Genomic DNA, 24,136 nt, shown 5'->3' on the forward strand with positions numbered 1-24,136 from the left:
GCTCTGCCACTTCCTCCTCCCTTGCTGGGCTAGTGGCTGTCACTTCTGGCAGTTGTAAATAGACCTGCCTCTATCAGCTCCTCCACCTTGCGAACCTTCATACCCCACACCAGATCAGGTGGGACACAGCCAAAATTTGCAGAGGTGAGAAAAGCAAAAGTTCCCAGGAACTGGACCAGGTCTTGCTTGACTGGGCATATGCTTTGGCAGCTCCGTGATGTCCCTACAGTGATCACTTTGCTCTTCTTTCTGGAATTTTGGCTGTGTCTGCATAGGGTTTGCTTTGTAGATAAATGAGATGCATTGAACCTCTCTACTAGTACTAGGTATCTCTTGCTTTCTGAATTCCCACTTTCTGAATTCTTGCTCTGAAAACTCAGGAGCTGAAGACATTAGACAGTAAGAGATATTTTATAATTTCTTTTCTTTTATCACAGTCATCTTTAATTCACATCTAGGCTCACTTTAGTTTATCTGTATGGGAGCCACCACTTGAAAAATCAGGATCTGAGAAGGCAGCTTGAACTCATTCAAGAACACTTGTGAATTCCCATATCTTATTCATCCTACCTCAGCCCTGTTACGCAGGGGAGGGGAGGATGTTCTTCAGTTCCACATGTCTCTACCTCTAATTAATTTTAAATAGGCTGCCTGGCAACATTGTTGTTGAACACTTCACATCGCAGCTCCAGCCTCTGTTAATTGGAGAGTGTTTTGTTTCAACTAATTGGCCCGGCATCCTTTCCAACCAAAACAGCATCCTGGTCTAGGTGCAGCACCCAGCATGGGGAAAGGCCAAAACTGGTTTGCAAGTCAAGGTGCACAAGGGGCTTTCTGTTTTCCCCTGGACACCCAGGTTGCAGGCAAAGCATCCCGACACACACACACACACACACACACACACACACACACACGCCCCTCCAAACTCCAGAGGGACTTTTAGCATTTTACCAGTGGCGAGTTGGTTTCAATGCCCTTCCTTCCCCATAGCCGCAGCTGTATTGCGAGATGCCTCGGCACTGTTCTTCTAGCCGAGCCTCCCTTGAATAAGCAAGCAGCTAGATAGGAAGGAATGATCGGTGCTGCCTGCTTCCTGTACAACCTAATTTTATAATAACTAATAGCCACACTAAGCTCATGAAAGAGAGAACTCATTCTACCGAGCAAACATTTACTGGGAGCCTATCTTGGGCTGGTTGTTGTGCTGAATGTTCTGAACTTTGAAATGAATAAAGGAAGGTTCCTGCCTCCAAGGAGCTCAGAGCTGGAAGAAACAGAAGAGTGGGCAAAAGGTAAGAATCGTATATGATCAGCTTGGGAGGCCTGATGCATTACCTTCCTGTTTTAAACCTGTATTTTCAGAGACGGAGCTGGATGTTGAGACTTGATTGAAAAGGGACATTTTCCATCCTTCCTATAGTACCAGTCCGCCAAGTGCACCATGGGTAGCACCTCCACTCCCAGCAGGCACTGGGGCCTGGCATTCTGGTGTTGGTCACAGTGAGGTGAGGACAGCAGGAGTCAAGGGATGGGACAGGAGGCAGGGAGGCAAGTGGCCAGAAAGGAGTCTAACAGAGGCAGTATGGCAGGTGGAATTATAATAGTTGCTGTGGTAGGAGAGAAAAGACTAGATTCAAGAGAAGTTTAGAAGGAAAAGGGACAATATACGTGTTTGAATATGTCCCTGCAGAAAGGAGAGATGTCTATCCTGGTTTCCTGCATGGATGGGTGGTGGTACCATTACTTGGGATGGAATGAGAAAAATGTTTCTGAATGTCTGAGTCAGTACTTAGCTTATTGGGCTCACTGCATCACCTTGTCCTGGCCTCTGAGACACCACAGACTAAACAGCTTGCAGGGACAGCTGCTGCGGGGTCAGTGAGAGAAAGTTCCAGTTTCTTGAGCCAATTAGCAGGTTCCTTAATGGCTTGGCTTTGCATCCCCAGAGCTCCCCATTCACACACTTATTGGACATGAGATTCTTCAAAATGGGTCTTTTTGACAAAAAAGATGCAGGCCTATGTCTCTGTTCTCTATGTCCCCATTTCCCTGCTTAGTTGTGTGACAAATCATTGGTGGTTTCCTAGGGTGATGGGAAGAGGCATCCCAGACCTAGAGAGTCTTGTATATCCAGAACTTTAGTGTCTGGCTTCAACTGACTTCCAGCCCTGGGGCTCCCTCAAGTATGAAGACCGGGGAAGTCTGGGCATGCGGAATCCTTCTAACCCACATATCTCCCCCTCCAAGGCAGAACAAATCATATACCCTCTTTATTACTCTGTAGCGTATTTTGGTAATAATCTTTCCCATATTCCCAGTTAATTCATTGGAACCCAAAAAGCAAGACAGCATAGTAGGACATCCTTAGATTAGACAGATACAATCTAAATCTCTGCTCCAACCTATACCCATCCTTCTCAGCCTCAGTTTTCTTATCTGTTGCCCTGTAACCTGCCTATGAATAGAAGCTACAAATAAATCAAAACATAACAAAACTGTGGCTAGTTCTCTGAACTGGATTAAAACATGCCTTTTTAATTGCAACACTCTGAAGTTGAACAAAGATCTTTGAGACTGAATTAGGATGAATTTAATTATCTCTGTTAAATTTGCACTGGGACCTGCATCACCGTAGCCATTTTTATTTTCCAGTATTAAAGGTAACATGGTTAAAGACAATCCTTTAATAAAAGGTAATATCATTGACATTATGAAACGCAGATATACCTTTAAACATAGTGGCTACCTCTTAGAGCTCAGGATGGCTTCATCTTTCCTTTTTCATCTATTCCAGTTGTCTTCCTTTCTGGCCCCATCTCCTTGTCTCTCATCTTACTGTTAACTGGGAAGATAGGCTTAGATTCCCTCTAACCCCCTTTTCCCTTTTCTTTCTCATCATGCTTCTAAATTGGTCCTCAATTAATGAAGCAAGGCTTTTACGGTGACTCTGAGAATCTAAGTTATATTTCAGAGGCTCCATTAGGCCAAGAAGACAAATTACTCAACAATATCTCTTTAGTGCTGGTGGATGAATAATAAACTTTGATTCACTGAAGTAATACACAGAGATGGTTATTTATCAAAGCAGTGTCTGTTGGAACTCCTGCCCGGCAAGGCTGCTACTGTGAAAATGACTCATGTCCCCACGAATGCAATCACCACTAATCAGAGGGCACTCTTTGGGATGCCAACAACAAAATAGGGAAATGACAGAGGTCACTTTGAAGATAAGCCAGCCTTTAAAAAAAAAAAAAAAGAGCAAAAATTTAATACAGCATAAGAAGCATCCCTTTAGGAATAGATTAAAAAAAAATCACAAACTCCACCATAGATTCTTTTAAAAACCTCATTCTTTCTTCTGAAATTTTTACATGTCATAAAAATAACAAGTTTCCAATTTACAAAACACCCTCATCTATATTTTTTATGCTCAGAACAACCCAATGGGAATAGTAATATTCCCATTTGACAGAAGAGGAGAAGATAAGAGTCTTTCTGAGCTTCATGGCCATATAGCTACTAAGTGGCAAAGGCAAGGCTTGAACTCTGATCTTCTGAACCCAAGCCCCTTGCACTGTGCCGCGTTGTAGGGATATTACCATAGGGACAGGTCTTAGGGAGGCAGAATTTCCAAGGACACTTCTTTGCTCAAGAACATACAGTGAATGGCTATTGCTGAACACACCAAACCCAGACTGACTTGCGGGTACAGCAGATGCTGTCATTGCCTTGTCCTTGGCCTCAATCCCATGGACCCCACAGCACAGCCAGCCCATTTCTTTGAAGCCTTTCTCTTGCTAACGCTACTACACAGCAGAACAGAAGTGCCAGGGAATCAATGTTCCAACCAATGACTGCTGGGTGTTGATGCTTAAGTCTGTCGGTTCCCTCGTTCCTTAGACGGGTTACTCTGAGCTGAGTGTTCCCTACACCCGGTCACAGTGCCCCAGTAGGATTCACCCTCATTTACTCACAGGTGTAGCTGGCTTGAATATACACTTTGTAGAGGCTGCTTTCCCATCTTCGTCTAACATTCCCACCTCTCCCACCAGTGTGTTCTAGGGGCCCAAAGACACACTTTGCACTTGATCCCTGACTCAGGGTCTACTTCTGGCATACAAGGTCCTCTGTCTGGCTCCATCTTCTTTTCAGCCTCACTCGCTATTAATTAGTTTGCCATTTGTTCACGCATTTCCATAGGCTCCATCTTGCAGTGTACGTAGTAATGGAACACCAACACGTTCTCCTGCCTCCGGGCCTTTGTTTATGCGGATTTTACCCATGCTTGCCACCAATCATGTTTTATGCCTCCTTCAAGGTTTTGCTCAAATCCAGCTTCTCTGGGAGGCCTTCCCTCAGGACTGTCATGTGGGCCCGCTCACCAGGCCTTTGGTGACATTTCCCCACTTTAAACAATGTCACATATTGACTTGTCTCCTAACTCTTCTTTTGTCTGTGCCATTTATGCCCCCCCAAGTGGATTTTAAGCCCCTGTGTATCAGGATTATGCTCACAGCTGGTGGTGGGCTAGTAAATGTTTAATAACTGACTCTGAAAACAAAACCCATATGTGCACATGGATAAGTTTATGATAAACTTTACTAACATAGACAATGTATAGTATACAATTTACAAATGATAATAAGAGTTTACAGCCATGCCACCCTAAATGTACGTGATCTCGTCTGATCTCAGAAGCTAAGCAGGGTTGGGCCTGGGTAGTACTTGAATGGGAGACAAATGATAATAAGATGCAGTATAATCTTTATTGTAAAGTCCACATAGACAATTTGTTCCCAGAGAATCCTCTTATTGAGTTTTGCCAGACTCTTTTATCTGTAACCAATCAATGGGTACAATTCAATCATGATTTGACAAATTGAGTTACATCCCCATCCAATTACTCTTTACCCAATACATTTGGGATTATTAAATCTGATATGTATTTGATATCTGATCTATGGTAAAATTATTTCTCATCCTCACACAAGTTTTATTCGATACACTACAACCTCTTTCAGCTTCAGTCCTAGACATGACACATTTTCAAGTTTAATTTGCATTATTCACATATTCTCCATTCCTTTCTTAAGTCTAGACATCCAACAAAATGATAAATCAAGCCCTGATTGTAGTGTTTGCCAATTATTGTGGTGTAAATATTCCCACCATGGCTGATTTTCAAGCTACCAAAGTGATGTCCCTGACTGTGGAGTTGGGACAAAATGCACAGTGTCACACTGTGATATAGTACATCCGCCATACAGATCCAATACATGCAAACAACCTCAAGACCATAGATTGTCAAATGTAGTAGAATAATTAAAAAGTGATAAATTTTAACTATTTATCATCTTTTTTTCAGTAAATATTTTAAATTACAAATTCATATCATTTAACATCTAATATAATAGTTTTGTTGAATGTCTCACAAAATTCCTAAATATTTAACAATTGGCTCTTGTGAGCTTGTGGGAGCCTATGCCAGCACACCACTGCATCTAATTTGTAATTCAGATTGTGAAACATGGTTCTGGGCTGCAGTCAAAGCTCTCATAATACTTGTTGTGTGAGTGAGTGGCTCTAGTTTTCCAAAGGGCAGATGACCAAAGAGCTTGAGAAAATAAGGCAGCCTTTGGAGAGTTTCTCAGTAAACGCTATTGCTGGACAGCAGCCTCTCTACACAGAGAGAGCTCTCAGCATCCTCATGAGATCATAGACTTGGTCCTGGATCTTTTACATCCTACAATTTGCTGTGTTTCTCATGTATTGACTCTGTGCCTGACTAGGGTCTCAAACTTACCCCTTTAGATCTGGTATCCAATATTATCTTGGGAAACTCCTGGCCTGTTTCCTTTGTTACAGTATACATTAACTCAGGGATCACAGCTCCTTCCACACATGTCAGGGAATAACCCAACCCACTCCAGGGGCCAACATGTCCCACAGTTGAGTCCCAGGGACTGAGCCCTGGGACATTCCGACATGAAGTGGTCAGGGAGACAAGAGAAGGCTCCATCAACGGAGACTAACAGAGAGCAACCAGCAAGGCAGGATGAACACGAAGGAAGTGAGGTGTCCTAGAAGCCAAGTGGAAAAAGCACCCCGGTACAGGGAGTGCTCACCGTCTCGAGATGATGAGGACTGAGAGTTGATCACTGGATTTAACCATGTGGGGGCCAGTGTTGACTTTGACAGGAGTGGGCTTGGTAGAGTGTGGGGGCAAAAGGTTGTTTGGACTGGTTTGAAAAGAGAACAGAGGGAAAGAATTAGGGACAGAAAGCACAGACAACTCTTTTGATGAGTTTTGCAGCAAAGGGGATCAAAGAAATAGGGCAGTAGCTGTCACAGATGCAAGGTTTGTGTCTTCCCCAAATGCATATGGTGAAGCCCTCATGTGCATTGTGAGTATATTGGGAGGTGGGGCCTCTGGGAGGTGGTTAGGTTTAGAAGAGGTCATGAGAATGGAGTCCCCAAGATGGGATTAGTGCCCTTACAAAAGGAGGAAGGAAAACCAGAACTTCCTCTCTCTGCCACGCGAGGACACAACGAGAAGGTGGCCCTTTACAAGCCAAGAAGGAGGGCGTCACCAAACACCTAATCAAGTACCTTGATTCTGAACTTCCCAGCCTCCAGAACTTTGGGAATTACACGTCTGTTGTGTAAGCCACCAGGTCTTTAGTGTTCTGTTCCAGGATTCGGGGCAGACTAAGACAATAGCTGTCAGGGATGTGCAATGAAAAGATAATTTAAAATGGGAGAATTAGCAGCATGTTTGCTGGGCCAGTGAGAACCACTCAGCTGAAATTTGATGATGCTATGTTTAATTTTTAAAATTTCATTCTATTGGAAAGAACGTGAAACATAAAACAAAAGCAGACTTGTATCATGAAGCCCCTTGCCCCCCTCACTCAGCTGCTTCCACAATTATTCACATTTTGCCATTTTGGTTTTGATGTTTTTCATCATGTGATTTTGTGTATTGAGCACATACTATGTGCGAGCGAGGCTCAATCCTGGGAACTTTACATACGTTAACTTCATACCTACCTTGCTGGTGTCTCACAGAGGTTAATCAAGCCCACTTTACCAAGGATGAAACCGATGCCAAAAACAACTAAAAAGATAATTCACTTAAGCCAGGGAGTGGTGGAGACAGGATTTTAACTCAGGCTTGACTCTTTCTAGATAGTTCATGGTCAAAAAGCAGGCACTCTGCATATGCTTATTGAATATCTATCTTTCCACTCGGTTACACCATCCTAGAGGGATTAAAATAAAGACATGTGGTGGACCTCCTCCTTATAATGTGGGGCCCAGGGTGAGGGACATATGACACCTGGAGGTCCATGTGTCACATGACTAAATATTTAGTAGAACTAAACCAACCTAACTGTGAGTTTGTTATAAATGAGTTATTTTTATCCGCCTCCCTTGACAAATATACCACCATCCAGTCCAGGAGGACCAGGCTCCCATTTAGAATTCTCACACTCCTGAATTCCATGCCAGAGGTGGGGAGCTGAGGACAGCTAACCTCCAACCCCGGGGACCCCTTTCCTCCCACCCCAGTTCTGCCCATCACTGCATGGTGCCTGTATACACTCTTGTGTACACCCAGCCCACTCATCCGAGCTCTTTCCACAGCCTCCACAAATAGCCATTCCTCGGGCTTTGGGAGGTACACAGTCAGCTGTCACATCTGACCCACAGGAGGATGGACTAAGAAAGAAGCTTGTGAAGGCCCCGCAAGTGGGCTCAGGGCCATTGGGTCAGGGGAGCCAAAGTCCCGGGTATGCAAAGAGAGGGTACTAGGTGGGCATAGCCCCTTGGCCTTGCAGACGGGGAAGAGTGAGGCTGGAGGAGGGTCAGTGTGGGGCCCTCTGAAGCCCAGGGCCTTGGGCAGGGGCCCCCTTTTTATGAGTTTAAGGGAAGCACTGAATCCTCAGCACTGCTCGGCACCAAAGCAGAGGATCGGAACATCTGATCTCCCCTGGGAAAATGATCAAGTAATTGAAGCCGCTAATCATCTCTTTCTTTGTTGCTTCCTCATCATAACTAAGGACCTTGCCCAGGTCACTTAACCCTCTCTCTGAGCCTCAGTTTCCTCGCCTGTAAAATGGGAGCACTAATAGTTTCTTCCTTACAGGATTGCCATGAATCTAGATGAGCTAATGCAAGTAACATGTTCAGCACAAGTGCCTGACTCTGGGCAAACATCAAACTTTGGCCACGACTGTCACTTTGTCATCTGTCCAGGGCTCTGCAGGCAGCTGCTCACTTAGAGTTTATTAAATGACTAACCAGAGCGTGGCACTTTCCTGGCAGCGCCTCCCCAAACAAGCTAACGGTTTAGTAATCAGAGACGAGACGGCTGGAGGATTGGAAGCGTGCATACACCAGCATGTGTTTATCATTTGTGCTGCTCGGAGCTTCTGTTCCATAACGCGGCTCCCACAAATGCCTTTGGAAATGAGTACAAGCACAGGGAAAGAGCCCCAGGAAGCCTCCCTGTGTCAAGGCAGTGGCAAATCAGGGAGGAAACCAGCCCTGGGAGGTTTCACTGCAAGACAATGGAAAGGCAGGGCTCCACCCTTCTCAACCCCCTGAGGTGGTGACAGAGGCTGTCATTTACCTGGTGCCCGGGCGTGCCCTGAGAGCTCCCCACACCCTGCCTCGTGTGCCTGTCACAGCAACCCCGGAGAGGGGGCACTGCTGTTGCCCCCATTTCACAGATGATGAAAGCAAAGCTCAGGAAAGAAGTCAAGTCATTTTCCCGAGGACTCACAGCTATAACCGGAGGAAGGAAGAATTGAATCTATTCTGGAGCCTGCCCTTTGAACCCTGATACCAAATTTTGTTTCTTCTGCCCTTTATAATTCAGAGGACACTGATCATATCTTGATCATCTCTGACTCACAACTTTTTATGGGTGGAATCGTGTCCCTCCTTCCCTCCCCAAATTCATACGTTGAAGTCCTAACCCCCAGGACCTCCGACTGTGACCTTATTTGGAAATAGGGTCTTTGCAGATGTAATTCATTAAGATGAGGTCCTATTGGGGTAGGGAGGGCCCTAATCTGGACACCTTGATCTTCGCACTTCTGGCCTCTAGAACCGGGAAATGATAAATTTCTGCTGTTTAAGCTGCTCATCTTGCGGTACTTTGTTAGAACAGCCCTAACAAACTCATACACAACTGTTCCGGGGCATAGGTAAGGAAAATAGAAAAATGAAGTGCCACAGGCCAAACAGCTAGGAAGTGAGAGGGTAAAGAAACCCAACCTGTGGGTTCAAGTGCTTGTCTCATCCAATTAGAGCACATCAAAGACACCTTGTGCTGGCAGAGTGGTTTACAGTTTACAGAAGGTCAACACATATGGACTCAGTTGATTGCACAATAATCATAAAATCCTGTGCGACAGCAGGGAATGTGGTTGTATCCCCATTTCTATTGAGGAAGCTGATGCTCAGAGAGGAGGATGGATTCCAGAGGGTGGGAGTTGAGGCGATACCCACAGCATGTTTACGTGTCGGAACATGACCTGTATTCAGGCATTCTCTGATTTCAATACATGTTCTGATATTCACATGAATCTCGGTCTGCAGCCCAGTCATCCCTTCTACCTAGTCTAGTGAATAGGTCAGAATCGGTGATTAACATATCGGTAGAGATACCTCGGAAGATTCTTGAAAAGGGTCCTCTGTTGCCTTCTTGCATATAAGATATATAAGGGAATTTCTCCATCAACTTCAAAGGCAAACATTTAATCACAACTGTGAGGTCCCTTTTGCCATATAAGGTAACATATTCAAAGACCCCAGGGATTAGGATGTGGGCATCTTTAGGGGGTCATTATTCAGCCTCCCATCAATAGAGAAGCTGAACCAGGGCTGTGCCTCCGTTTGTTTGGTCTGTTGGGTAGCTCAGAGCAGGGCTGGGGGAAGGTGCACGGAGGCGAGATGGTGCTGACATGTTTGAGCTGCAGAAAACACGTGTGACTGGGGCATGCTGGGAATATGTGCGCAGAGATTGGGAGCGTGTGTGTCTGTGGTTGGGGTGATTATGTTGAACTGAAAAATCTAAGATTCCACTTGAGGGGAAGGGGGAAAAAATGAAGGGTGGGGACATAGAGCAAATATGAGTTGTTTTTGGAGCCTCAGTGTCCTCATCTGGAAACTGGGAGAACAGCCCAGGTGGAATGGTTACCAAGGCCACGCAGCTGGGGAGGACTTCACAGGCTGGGCCTCTTCCCAGCTCCCAAGTGCCCCCTTACCCCAACTTTGAACAGCCCTTCAATCTCTCTCCTTCTCACTGTATAATGTACAGTGCAAACGAGGGATGGCTGGAAAGTATCCAGCCATGTAACTGTTCTCATTGTATTAACAAGGGCTGGATACTTTCCAGACAGCCCTACACACACACACACACACACACACACCAGTACACCTATCTGTCTCAGCACATATAAGATATCTGTATATTAGCTTTAGATATAACTGACATAATTCATCGCTTTCAAGTATCCAGTTCAATAGTTTTTAGTATATTCAGAGTTATGTAACCATCACCACCATTAATTTAAAAACATTTTTATCCTTCCAGAAAAATGCTGCACCGTTAGCAGTCTCTGACCCTTTACCCCAAACCACCCCAGCCCTAGGCAACCACTGGTCGACTTTCCAATAGCCCACTCTGGCCTCTGCTCCTGCCGGCTCTGATCCAGGATTTTGTCCTGCTCAGCGGCGAGCGGGCAGCTTGTGCTGGCTGTCAGCCTGCCCTCCTGCACATCCCCTCCCTGACCCCCTGCATTCAGACTTCTGCCTCTGTCATTCTATTGACACGGCTTTCTGCAAGGTCAACAATGACTCTGGGGCCAAATCCCAAGGCTTTTTCTCTATGTACTTCCTGACTTGTCAGCAGCAGCCAACACTAATGACCCATCCGATGGCCATGGTGGCCATTTACCTCTGCCTGTCTGTGCCTACCTCTCGCTCTGCCCGAGGTGGAGGGGTTGGGGGGTGCTTGGGTTCTGGCCTTTCCCTGCGTAGTGGAGACGTTCATGTCCGTGGCACGGACTTGAGAGCCATCTTCACCACATACTAGCTGGGCACTTTAGTAATCTCTGTGCCTCCACCCCCTCCTCTGCAACACAGTCATGGTAACAGGACCCACCACCGGGGCTGTCGTGACGATTTAATGAGTTAATTAACGCAAAGTACTCGGTGCATATAAACATGCTAAGTGTTTCCTAATACAATTATTTTGCTCATTCTTTTGTTCAATGAGTTTATTTACTGCCATTTTTTTTTCAACAACTTCAATGCATTAGATCTCCCTGGGGTTCCAATTTCCATCATATTCAGTTATAAGCAGGGGCTTCGGGCAAGTATCATTTCTCCAAAGCTTCATTTTCGTGATCTGTGATAGTATCTGGATTTTCAGGTTGTTGGGGAGTTTAAATGAGTTAATACGTAAAGCATGTAGGACAATGCTTGGCACTTAGCGGATCCTCTGGGAATGTCAGTACTGTAGCAGCAGCAGCAGCAGTAATGATCCATCCCTCTTTTCTCGCCTCCATGTGGTGGTGGGTCTGACTTGCCTGTGAACATCTCTGCCTAAATGTTCTACCATCGCTTTAAACCAAACTCACATCTCAGCTCATCAATTTTTTCACATCGGCTTCCATCCTGCAAACTGAAACAGCACTGCCAGCCTCCTTGTTTCTGGTCTCCTGGGTTAGAAGACCCTTGCTCATCTCTGACTCTTGCTTCTTCTCTGTCCTTTCTTTCTCACTTTTTTTCTTTCTAATGACTCAACTTTGCTTATTCTCTCCTGTTCCACGACCCCACTCTAGTGGGGGGGCTGATCTATTCACACCCCCCAAATTGCCATGGCCTCCTGGCTAGACCAGCCGTCCCCAGTCCATCCTCCAAACCAGTGTGCACATGACACAACACACTCTTCCTGCTTTGGGGTGATGCTTTTACATACTCTCCACACACTGTGCTCAGCGCCACAGAAAGAGCTTCTAAATCTCTCAAGAATGTCCACGCCCGCTCATTGCCACCTGCTACACTGAAGTTGGGCTTTCCATGGCTTCTCCTTGGGTCTTTGCCTCCTGGTTTGCGTTGGGGCATCTGTTTCAGATGGTTGGCGTCATTCATCCTCTCTTAACCCCCTAGGCTGGTGTTAGAGTTGAAGCCTGTAGCTTCTTTAAGACTGACAATAACACCCCCCAACAGCTTTGTCTCTCAGGTCATTCCACCCTTCCTATTGCTGAGAGATTTAATCTTCCTTTTATCAAGTCACCCTCTTGTCCTGGGACAGATAAAGGTGTCCCTATCAAGTTCAGCATCACATTTTTTCCTTCACTTTTTTTCTTTTAAATAAATCTATCTCTGTTTGCTTTTGTGATGGCTCAGGATGAGAGATGCAAATCTAATTAAACCACAACAATTAACATGGAGCTAAAAGTGCAGGAGACACGCAGTTGAGAGACTAGGGACACTTACATGAAATAAACAATTGCATTTGGGCAGTGCGTTCCCTGAGCCGAGGCAAAGAGAGATACACAAGGAAGAGCACACCGAACACAACTTATTAAAAGGTTATGCCAGATTGCTGCAGGAGACACAGTTTTATTTTCCTACCTTCAAACAGAGGATGACATCATCTCATAGACCAGCTCCAACAGAACTTTCCGCAATGATAGGAACGTTCTTCTATAACTATGCTGGACTGAGGACTTGAAATGTGGCTAGTGCAACTGAGAAACTAAACGTTTAATGTGTCCTAACTTTACCTAATTTAAATTGAAATAGCCACATGTGGTACAGTACTGGAGGGGGTTGTCATTGACTTTGATGTAAATAATGTAAGATACTACAGATAGTGTCTATTTTTTGCTGGGCTTCCTAGAATCACAGGTGCTCAAACAGATAATGTCTTAACAGAAGATTTTAGAAATTATTGAGATCTGCATGCAGCTGTCTGTGTCCTCTGAAGTGGTAGAGGGAGGAGGCAATTTTAATCAGAGGGCGTAGCTATATGCAGGTGTGTCTCTTTGTAGGGGTTATACTTGGGGCCAGGGTGAGCCTCAGGGAACTGAGAGGATGCGATGCTGCCGTGCTTCTCAGCCGCGTTCTCTAAGAGCAATCCCCTCTTTACCCAGTATGTCAGCTCAGACACCTCAGCCTGGCAGCACAGGTATTCGTGATTTGACCCCATGGACCAAACCAACCTTAATTCCTTTCCCCCTCAGCCAGCAACCTCTGCTTTGTTTAGCCCCAACTTCTCTTTCTACCTCACCTACCCCACACTCATTCCCACTTCAGGGATTTTTGCTCACAGTATCCCTCCAGCTTGTAATATTTATTGTTTTTTTTTTTTTTTTTTGTAACTCCAACATCATCCAAATAATTTCTGCCCTTCTAGTCTCAACCAAGCCCCACCTCATTCTTGAAACTATCTCTGAACATTCATTCTTAATTAACCTTGTTCTCTCTCATTTTCAAACCTAGTTGCAGTTGAAACCAATACCCCACGATTGAATACTAAGTTATTTTGTCTCAGAAACTAAATCCTAAATTCAAGGGCAGGAAAAATGTTGTCTATGACTGCTGCTGACTTTATAATCTAAAATAGTATAAGCACATAGTAGGTGCTCAACAATGTTACTGCGGCTTGGTTGACAAATGCAAGTATGTTTTCAGCCCTTTCGCACCTCTGAATTATTTGGAGAGGTTAACTTTTCCCCCAACTTAATGTACGGCTGCACAATTTGTGTCTGGAAGCAAACCTGAGGCTGCAGTAGACCCACTCTGCTTTGTGTATTAAATTAAATCTCTGACAATAAAGTCAGAGACAGATGGCGAAAAAGAAACCTTAATCATCTCTGATATTATTAAATCTTCTAGTTTGAGGGCTCAGAGAGCCCAAGAAAATTTTCTTTTAGTCCCTATTGGCTTTAGAGTCCATAGATGAAGTTATAGAGCTGGCCTGAAAAGCAATTTTGTGCAATTGTTTACCAAAGGGGAGGGGAAAAATCATTACATCCCCCTTCTGAGGTTTGCCAGTAATAAGCATGCTTCCCTCTCTCCAAGCCCAGAGAAGCTGCGTGGGCTTGATAAATAGCCAAATTTGGTCCAACTGCAGCTCTAAACAGATGTCTGTAAATATTTCAGAAAACTCTCAGAAAGTGGGTGGGTGTTACTGCTGACTGGCTGTGGATGCTTTTGTTGGCAAACAGGCAGCAGCCGTCTACCTCCTCTCTGTGGAAGACGAGCCTGCTATAGGGACCTAAAACTCCTTTTTCTTGCTGGTGACTGTATTAACCATCCATCATGGCTTCTTTGAAAGCAGCGGTTCTCAATTAGGGGTGATTTTTGTCCCTCACCCTTGTCCCACCCAGGGGATATTTTACAACATCTGGAGACATTGTTTATTGCCACGGCTGATGGTAAGGGAGGTGCTATTCATATCTAATGGGCAGAGGCCAGGGGTGCTGTGAACCATCCTACAATGCATGGGGCAGCCCCCCACGACAAAGAATTATTCAGTCTCAAATGTCATTCACGCCCAGGTTGAGAACACCACCCCCCTTTTTTTTGAGATACCCTGTCTTAAATTAATATCTTCTTTAAATACAGCTTGTTCATTCATTCATTTATTCATTCAACAAATATTTATTGTTAAGCATAGAACGTATCCAACTAGTCACATCTCTGTATGCTGGTGGATTTGTTAATTCACTCAGGTAATATGTGTGTATCGACACCTCCCCTGTGCCAGGCATGGGGGTCTGAAACGACACAGCCTAGTCTTTCCTCACGCAGGGGTTATGTTCTAGGGAAGGGAGGCAAGAGTCTAATCATGTTGACAAAAGAACAAGATCATTGCAACCAGTGAGAGGTACGACGGAGGGTATCAAAGAGGGTAAGCGGAGAGAGATGACGGGCAGCGGTGGCTGCTCAGGACGTTGCTTTCAAGAGGGGCTTGGGGAAGGCCTCTCGGCATAGGTCATATTGAAGCTGAGACATGAGTGATGAGAAGGAAGGAGACTGGCAAAAATCGGGAGGAGGAGTGTTCAGCATAAAAGAAGCAACAGGCTCAGAGGCTAAAGGCCGGGAAGGCTGGGGGCGGGGGAGGGCTCCCGGACCAGGAACATGCGCTCAGCTGAAGCTGGGATGGAGGATGTCAGGTGGACAGAGTGAGGCTGATGAGATGGGCAGGGGTCAGAGCGGGCAGGGCCTTGTAGCCCTCGGCAAGGCATTTGGACGGCACGTCAGGTACAGGAGGAAGCCAGAGGAGGATTTTGAGCAAGGGGGGAACATAATCTGGCTTAGGTGTTGCTAAGTCTGCTCCAGCCGCTGGGCAGATTGCCCTGGACAGGGGCGAGACGGAAGCGAGGGGCCAGGCAGGAGGGAGACCGGCTTCGACAACAGCACCGGGCGTGGAGATGGAAGGAAGCGTGTGGACTCGGGAAGCGTTTTCAAGGTAAAGTCCAGACTTGCTTGCACATGACCCATGCCTCAGTCAAGCAAGCTGCCAGCCCTGGCTTTCCCACCTCCGGTGGGTACCTGGGTCCCTTTGCATGGCATCCTCAGTAGACTCAGTCCTTGAGCCAGTCCTGACAACTCCAGCATGCAAGAAGGTTGGGAATTTGTCCTGCTGCCTTTTATGCACTATCTGCGCCTCCCTAACGAGGGCTGAGCTTCCCCGCTATGAGATCTCCTGATCTATAATTTAGTGTGCCTTTCCCCTTCCTTAGCTGGATTCAGATCTTCCTTGAATATCAGACTTCTGTAGCTGCCCACGGCCCTGAACAGCAATTTCAGCTTCTTCTGTAGTGGACAACGCCCTGGGGGCCAGGATGTGGCACTTCCTGACTCCGACCCTATAGCAGCCCTCCATGGTACTTGGAGTAAAATTCAGATTTCCATCTGGCCTTTGCCGACCTATTCAGACTCTCCTTGCACCATTCCCTCCTTGGCTCACAGCAACCCATCCCTGGAATTCACCAAGATCTTTCCTCATCCCTTTGTTTTTGAGGGTGTCTCTGAATGTTCTTTGTTTTCAGTTTTTTGCCTCCTTCATGTCCCAACTCAAATGACACCTACTCAGAGAAACCTTCCTTCTTTAAAGTCACTGTATAGCATGGATTCTCAATGAGCACGGTATCACCCCAAAGGGATGAAAATTGGCTTTTGGAAGAATAAAAAAATTACTTTTTTTAAAAAAACAATAGCTGGTGACAGGGTCTTCTTGCTCTGTTGCCCAGGCTGGAGTGCAATGGCATCATCATAGCTCACTGAAGCCTCGATCTCCTGGACTCAAGCGATCCTCCTGCCTCAGACTCTTGAACAGCTGGGACTACAGGTATGTGCCAGGCTAAGTTCTTAATATATTTTTTTATATAGACAGGGTCTTGCTATATTGCCCAGGCTGGTCTCAAACTCCTGGCCTTGAGCAATCCTCAATATTACTCATTTAATGCATAAAAGCACAGATATACATTCAGCACATAAATATATACACACACATACATATAGACACATACACATATATGATATCAAATTTCATGGGGGTGTTAATTAGGCAAAATAATGTCTAAAGAAACTCCTTAGGGGGACAACCATGAAAAAGAGGTTGGGAAACACTGCTCTGTGGAAACTAAGTCTCCTGCCTCCACTTACTCACCAACATATACCCTAATTTATCACCTTCCATGAACTTGCCACAATTGGAAATTGCCCTGCTTATCTTTTTTGACGTCAGTATTTTCTGTCCCTTCCCTCTGCTCTAAACATGTAAGCTACATGAAGTCTGGGGGTCTTGCCATCTGTTCACCATTTTATCTCCAGCATCTACACAGTACTGAGCACATGGTAGTTGTTCAATAAATACTTGGTGATTCAGTTACCATTGTGACTAAGGAATAATTTCATGTGCTAGAACAAGAACACACTGGACATCTCTTGGATTTCAATCCTTGCTGAAATGCTACCGATTTGTTGGATCCCTTTGGGCACTGAGTTCAAGCATAAGTCTCCTTCTCTGCCCCATGGAAAAGGTCCTCTCTTAACCCTGGTCTTGACTGTTTTCAGTTTCCTCTCCTTCTTGACCCTTGAGAACCCAGGAACCATGTAGTCTAACCCTGCCCTGTTCCACTGAGATGCCATGCTGAATACCATATGGATGTCTTAACTCATTACAAATGTTTTCAAGAAAATTACCATGACAGGCTAGCCTTGTTAGCAATGACCCAGCAGATAGCATGCAGGATGATGATCATCAGATTTGATTTAGCAATAAATTGAGTTACAGTGAACATCTGCAATAGAAAAAAGGCTGGAAGGAAGCAAACCAAAATGTTCATGACGTTATCCTTCCCTGGAATGTGCTGTTTATTTTCTCTTTATGTTTTTGGTTGATTTAGGAATTTCTGTAATGTGTATGCTTTTTTGGTAGTTGGGGTTTTAAGACCATCCATGACACTGTGGTATTAGAGTGACATATATAGACACATTCCTTGTCCACAGATCTGGGACCAGTTGTATTTGATTATACAGTGATGCCCCGAATGAGTCTTTTTGGGGAGTATTTCTGTTTTTAGAGAAACCATTGGATTTGGGCCAACTTAGTCCATTAGGCAAATAGCAACAGCCCTCTTGCCAGAAGCATACCCCACTATCTGTTCCATAGAGCCTAGTGCTTGTTAGATTTTTTAAAGTTGTCTGTGACTCCCAAAAGCACAAAAAAGTACTCATACCATAAGGCATCTCACTCATGCAAAACACAAGACAAGCAAACAAAAAAACTTTTCCACATATTTTAAAATGAGGGCTTTATTGCTACCCGACACCAAGGTTACAAAATTCTGACTTAGAAATTTTTTTTCATGAAATGCCTGTTGAAACCCAGGCCACAGATCTCTCTATTTCCCCTCACCAGTAGCTGCCACAGCTGACTTCCCACATGCCCAAACCTTCCTTTGTCCTGAAGGATTTTCTAGACCTTGACTCCTCCTAGCAAGTCTCCTATGAACCAGTACAACCAGCTCATGCTTTAAGGCTACATTCGGGGTTCTTAATTTTTTCAGGATCAAGGAATGCTTTCAAATACTATGATTTTCGGCAGATTAATTAACAAAAAGATTCAATCCAACACTAGACCCAACAATTCGGCAATCATTCCAAAGCCCATAACGATAGTCGGTACCTCACAGGGGCTCAAAGTATCAGGCTTAGCACACAAATCATTTTAGCTCTGAGCCATTTTGGGATCTCGTATACACTCCCAAGGCAGCAATATATATGATGCCGCAACAATGTCCACACTCTCCAAGACAGTGGATTGTACACATCCATCAAAACTTGGTGGCCTCCCTGGGAAGGGTTCCTAGCACAAATGGCACAGTGAGGCACATGGTTTGAGAACCACTAAGGAACTTAAAGTATTTCTTACATCCAAAGTACTATACTATGGGAAAATGACTTTTAGGACCCTCATTTAAAACAAACAAATCAGGGGGGAAAAAAAGCAATTAGTAAAGGATTGTATTTGGCTGCCCAAACCTGCCTGGATTAGAAAGAGGAGGTGATTTACTGAGCCCCGTTCTTACCTCCTCCAGAGCCCACAAGGAGTCCACCACCGGCTTGATCTTCTTCTGGTTGTAGAGCCCTAGGAGTTTGTCCACCACTCCCCGAATGAGGCCCGCCCGGCCCTGTTTGAAGAGCAGATTTAAAAGGGAAAACCCCGCGATGACTTTGTTCTCTTCGTACAGCTTGATGGGGTTCACTTTCTCCACCTGCCACCACTGCAAGGAGAGAAGGTGCCGGGTTAGAGGGACCCAACAGGGGGCCGTGTTTGCAGCATTGCCAGCATTGTCAGCTGTCCAGGGGAGTGTGGGGCCACAGCTGAGCAGATTCCAGCTGGCCAAGGGGTAGCTCTTGGTGGCATTTTTTTTTTTTTTTTTTTGAGACAGGGTCTCACTCTGTTGCCTGGGCTAGAGTGCTATGGTGGCAGCCTAGCTCACAGCAACCTCAAACTCCTGGACTCAAGCAACCTTCTGCCTCAGCCTCCTGAGTAGCTGAGACTACAGGCATGTGCCCCAACACCTGGCTAATTTTTACTACTTTTGATAAAGATGGGGTCTCACTCTTGCTCAGGCTGGTCTTGAACTCCTAAGCTCAAGCGATCTTCCCACATTGGGCTCCCTGCGTGCTAGGATTACAGGCATGAGCCACCATGCCAGGTCTTGGTGGTGTGTTTTTTTAAGCATCTATTTCACCAGGCACTGCTGCAAGTGTGCAGGAAACAACAGACAGTGATGCTTATGAGAAGCGCAGGGTCTAGGTAGGGGAGAGATCCCAAAACCAACTACTAAAAGGTCACATGCAGTTGCAACACGGTTAGCATCATCAGCTCTGTAGTTGAATCCTGGCTCTACCATGTACTCCCTAGTGTTCTCTGGGCTTCACTTTTCTCAACTGACCCCCATGGCAGGATATGACCTCTGATGTGTTCTGGGAGAATTAAGTATAGAGTGTTTGGTATACACTTAAGTGGTGGGGATGGGTTGGTGAAGGGTTAGGATGGCAGAGATGTTTCCAAGGTGTGGTGGGGGCACAGCGGAGGTGACCACTCTGACCACAGGAGCAGCTTTCCCGGGGATGGGGTAGATTATGACTAGGCTAAGCCCAGAGAGGTGAGCAGGGATCCAACAGACAAAGAAGAGAAAGGAAGGGTAATTTAGGAGGAAGGAACAGCATCAAGGAGTGATGAAGCCAAAGTGTTGGGACTGAATCAGTGGTTCTCAACTGGGGGCAGTTTTGCCACCCAGAGGACATTTGGTAATGTTTGGGGATATTTTTGATTGAGATGACCGAAGGAGGGCAGTGCCCCTACTGGCATCTGGTGGGTATAAACCAGGGATGCTGCTAAAAATCCTACAACGCTTGGGACAGTTTCCAAAACAAAGAATTATCCAGCCCCAGTTATCAATAGCACTAAGGTTGAGAAGCCCTGGGTGATCATCTCTTTTCTAGCCTCTCATCCTCTACCTTCAGACAATAAAATAAGTAAATAATCCATTAGCAACTTGTAGAACTGGTTATGCAACTGCTTTGTTCTGATTTAATTGCTTTTCCTTTGGTGCTGGTTGTAGATTAGAAATTCAAACTTCCAATGCCTGAAGGGTTCTAAGAGGTAAACTGTTTGATCTCAGTTCAATATAGAATGCCAAGAGGAACGTGATGAGCACTTAGGAACATTGATCATGTTTATGTTATTGATGTGCTTATATATATCCTGTCTCTTTCCAAAAAGAATTGAAAAGGCTTCCCAAAGTAAAAGATTTTGATTTTATTTTTTTAAGTCGGGAAACTCATGTTTAGGAAAATAAGTGTGGGAAAGACAAGTTGAAAACAACATGAAGTTCATACACAAAATTCTTTTCTAAATTACATTTGGTGAGGGTCTGGGGGCTGGCTCAAGAACAGCCATGCATTTGACCATGGGCTTCTTGGCACAAAACAAAAGTAGAAAAATAATTAATAACTTGATTCCCAATGTATCTGCAATGCCTCAATGTGTGTTTCTGGAATGAATGCTTGCTGAATCTACAATTGCTGCACAGTTGTGTAGTTGAGAGAGTTCTAGAGCTGAATGCCTAGTTTTGAAGCCCACCTGTGTAACTTACTAGCTGTGTGACTTTAGGCAAGTCACTTAACCTCTCTGTGCTCAGTTGCCTCACTGCACCTCATGGGGAGGGGATTGTGAGGAGTAAATGTGTTTATGTATAAAAAGTGCTTAAAACAGTGTCTGTCATGTACAAGGTGCTCTATCAACATAAGCCATTTTTAGTATCATCTTAATTTGAAAGGAATGTTTTTGATTTAGCGAAGAAGAGCTCTGATTTGGAGTCAGACTGCTCCCTAAATGTTAACTTCCTGTTAGTATCATCATCACTGCAGCACGAAAGCCGACGGCATGTTTGACAAAGAGTGAAGCACAAGCTCTGCAGCAACTTTAAGATGAAACATAATTAAGACAGCTGAGTGAAAAATCTATGTACAATTCCAATATGCCTTTAATTTCTAAGCCTTTTTTGAATGCACTGAAAAAAAATTGTTTTCTGGAACCTTCCAGATCAGTCATCATTCCATTTCTCGACATGCCCTTTCTTCAATTTTCTTCTAACCGACCAACTAGTTTTTGACCGGGCCTCTGAAAGGGAACATCTTCCCTCTCGACCCCCAGCTACAAAACGTTCTGGTAACGGGCACCCCTGTTTGGGGCAGAGACTCTCAATCGCCACCCTGGCTGTGTTTTACGAATGCCTTCACTGAGCATGGACTTCGCTGCAATTACTTCGCTAACACTATGTGTTGGGATTGTGCATTGAGGGGGAGGAAGGGAAAACACCTTTTATAATACAATTGTACATAATTTGGGATCAGTGTGGTTACCCACAGCAGTCTGCCAGCATCGCCTTAATGACAGCCACAGCGCGGGACAGCTGTGATGGCACAAAGCTCGTCTTCAGGGGAAACACTCCAGACAGCATCTTTCGTTAGACTCCATTCTTACTCCTCTGTAGACTCTGCGGTTGAGATGATCCTTGACCCAGACCGTAAAGCTCAAATGCAAAGAGAGTCCCTTTGATTTGACTCTCACAAGTGCAGGGAGTGTGATCCATTCAGAATCAGGCAATGTTTGGAGGTGAAGTTTCAAGCAGCCGGTATTGGCACTTCAGGGGCAGATGAATACTCAGAATGAATTCTAACCCCTCACCGTGGTTTTCCCTGACCACCCTATTCTAGATGCCTCTACCCCATTCCACTGTTCTCTATTTTAGCACCCCGTTTTTATCCACTTCAGAGGTTCAATAGCTATTTACAACCACGTTATTAATATGTCTTCCTTACTTTGGGTTTCTCTGGCTCATTAGAATACAAGGGCCACAAGGGTCAAAAAATGCACCTATCTTAATTAGCTGGGCAACTAAAAATAGAAAAAAATAGCCAGGTGTGATGATGTGCACCTATAGTCCCAGCTACTTGGGAGGCTGAGGCAGGAGGATTGCCTGAACCCAGGAGTTTGAGGTTGCTGTGAGCTAGGGTGATGCCACGGCACTCTAGCCAGCAAAACAAAGTGGACTGTCTCAAAACAAAAACAAAAGCTTAAAAAAAATGCACCTATCTCATTCCCTGTGACATCCAGGGCCTGGCACAGTGCCACAAATAGCAGGTGCTTGGAAAATGCTTGTCAAGCTGGCAGATCAATCAATGCTGAACCACCTTCAAAGGAGGCCAAGAGTAGAGGGGAGAGCAACAGGCACTTTTGAGAAGCAGCAATCTCCTGTTGGGGTGGGTGGGGTAAAAATCAAAGCTCAAGCCCATATTAGTTTACTTCTAGCAAGGACAGCTCTAGGAGTAAAGATGTGACTCGCTTTGCAGTGGGGTAAACACCCAGGGATGTGGCTTCTCAATGGCAGACAAGTAGCAACCACATTCAGAGCCTGATCACCTAACACAGTGGTTCACAAACTTGCCTGTGTCTAAAAATCACCCCAGGAGCTTGTTAAAGTTGTAGGCCCCCCATTCATAGCTCCCACTCAGTGGGATGGGACATAGAGAAGTCTCAAGTCCCCCCAGGGACCTGGTCAGAAAGTGGCCACACTGAAAGGCCGGGCTCTCTACGGAGCAGATAAATATTACTAAGGCCAAGTTCATTTTTGATTGATGATCAAAAACACCAACACTAAGCAATCTCTGTTGAAAGGAAAATGAAGCTCTCTTGAGTTTTGCTGACACTCCTACCTCCCTGCTTTGTTTAGACAGAAGTAGCCCAAAGTCCTGGTCCTGCCCACATGCAGTGAGCAGGGCAGGAAGGTGGGCTTTATTGACAATGAGTGATGCAAATGAAGGATAAAAAAGATTAGGTCAACGTCTTGTGACAGAGGGTCTCACGACATGCAAATCCAAGCACCCCACCCCAGTACATTGGTCATGCACGGATACTTACTGATTTTGCAAAGCTAAAGAAGCTCTTGGTCTCTCCAGTTACCATGTTGGATGAGCCTGCAAATGGAAGATTCCCAGATCAAGCCATGCTACCGAAAATCAACATCTCTTGTTACACTTGAAAAAAATGGCAGTGGTTTGGTCCAGAACTGGCAAGGACTTGAAAACTAATTTAATTAAGCCTGGGAAAAATGAAGGATATGGCAGTGGGACATCAAGGTATTTTTAGCTAGGTGTCCCTGGGCTCAAAGAGAAAGTGACATTTCTCATGGTGACTATTTCATTACTTTGGAAAACTGGGCTTAAAAGTATGATATGGACCAACATTTAAATGAAATGAGTTGCTGAAATGTCTTCTTGGTTTTGTTCTTTGAGACTGAGAAGTGAACTCCTTAGTGAACCTACTTTATGATTCTGAATTTGATTCCCCAGCAAGTGAGGAGCTTGGGGCTCTGACATGGGTTGGGTACTTAACTGGCGGGAGAGGTGGAACAGAGTTAGAATATAGAAGGTGGCAGGTGAGGACAAAAATAGGTTCAGAATCCAAGGAAATGGTGTCACTGATGTGTCTGCTCCAAAGAGGTCTGGGCAGAAAGGTGAAAACTAGTTGAGACAAATGATGTAAGAAACCATGCTATGCCCTTTGGAACAAGCAGCATTCAGAGGGCAGGTGGGAGGCGGAGGTGGGAAAGATTCCCTAAGATGCTCACATAGAGAGAAGAGACTGCTTGTGGCTTTTGGGTGGAAGGGGCGAGTGAGAGAGCTCTTAATAGCATTGGGAACATTCAGGTACCATACTGGTGCCTTTTCAATGACTTTCTTGCCTTGTCCCCAAAGATTTGGGAGTAAGTTGTTCTCAGATAACTGTTATTTAATGAAATAACCATGCATATTTTAATCTTAGTTATTTGGCCAAGGTAAACTGGTAGCCAGTTAGTTAATCACTGCTTCTGTTCATACGGGGCAAGTACCACTAGGTATGGCAGTATCAGGCTTTCATAGCTTTGTAACCAAGTAATCAATGTGATGAATTAGATACTTGTGAGATGATCAAGTTGAATTTCAACAAAATGACATCATGGGACTGGGGCAAAAATAGAAACTC

General features: G+C 45.0%; 1 protein-coding gene across 1 annotated transcript in view; it reads right to left on the reverse strand.

The window, feature by feature from the left end:
* The window catches only part of VAT1L (vesicle amine transport 1 like), a 135,862-nt gene that overhangs the window by 41,970 nt on the left and 69,756 nt on the right, over positions 1–24,136 (reverse strand). The window contains exons 6-7 of the mRNA XM_045533320.1: positions 23,033–23,088; positions 18,627–18,821 (exon numbers count right to left, since the gene is read on the reverse strand). Of these exons, the coding sequence (XP_045389276.1) occupies positions 18,627–18,821; positions 23,033–23,088 (251 nt within the window). The remainder of the gene's footprint in view (positions 1–18,626; positions 18,822–23,032; positions 23,089–24,136) is intronic.

Source organism: Lemur catta, chromosome 20 (assembly GCF_020740605.2).
Source record: "Lemur catta isolate mLemCat1 chromosome 20, mLemCat1.pri, whole genome shotgun sequence".
Classification (NCBI taxonomy): Eukaryota; Metazoa; Chordata; class Mammalia; order Primates; family Lemuridae; genus Lemur; species Lemur catta.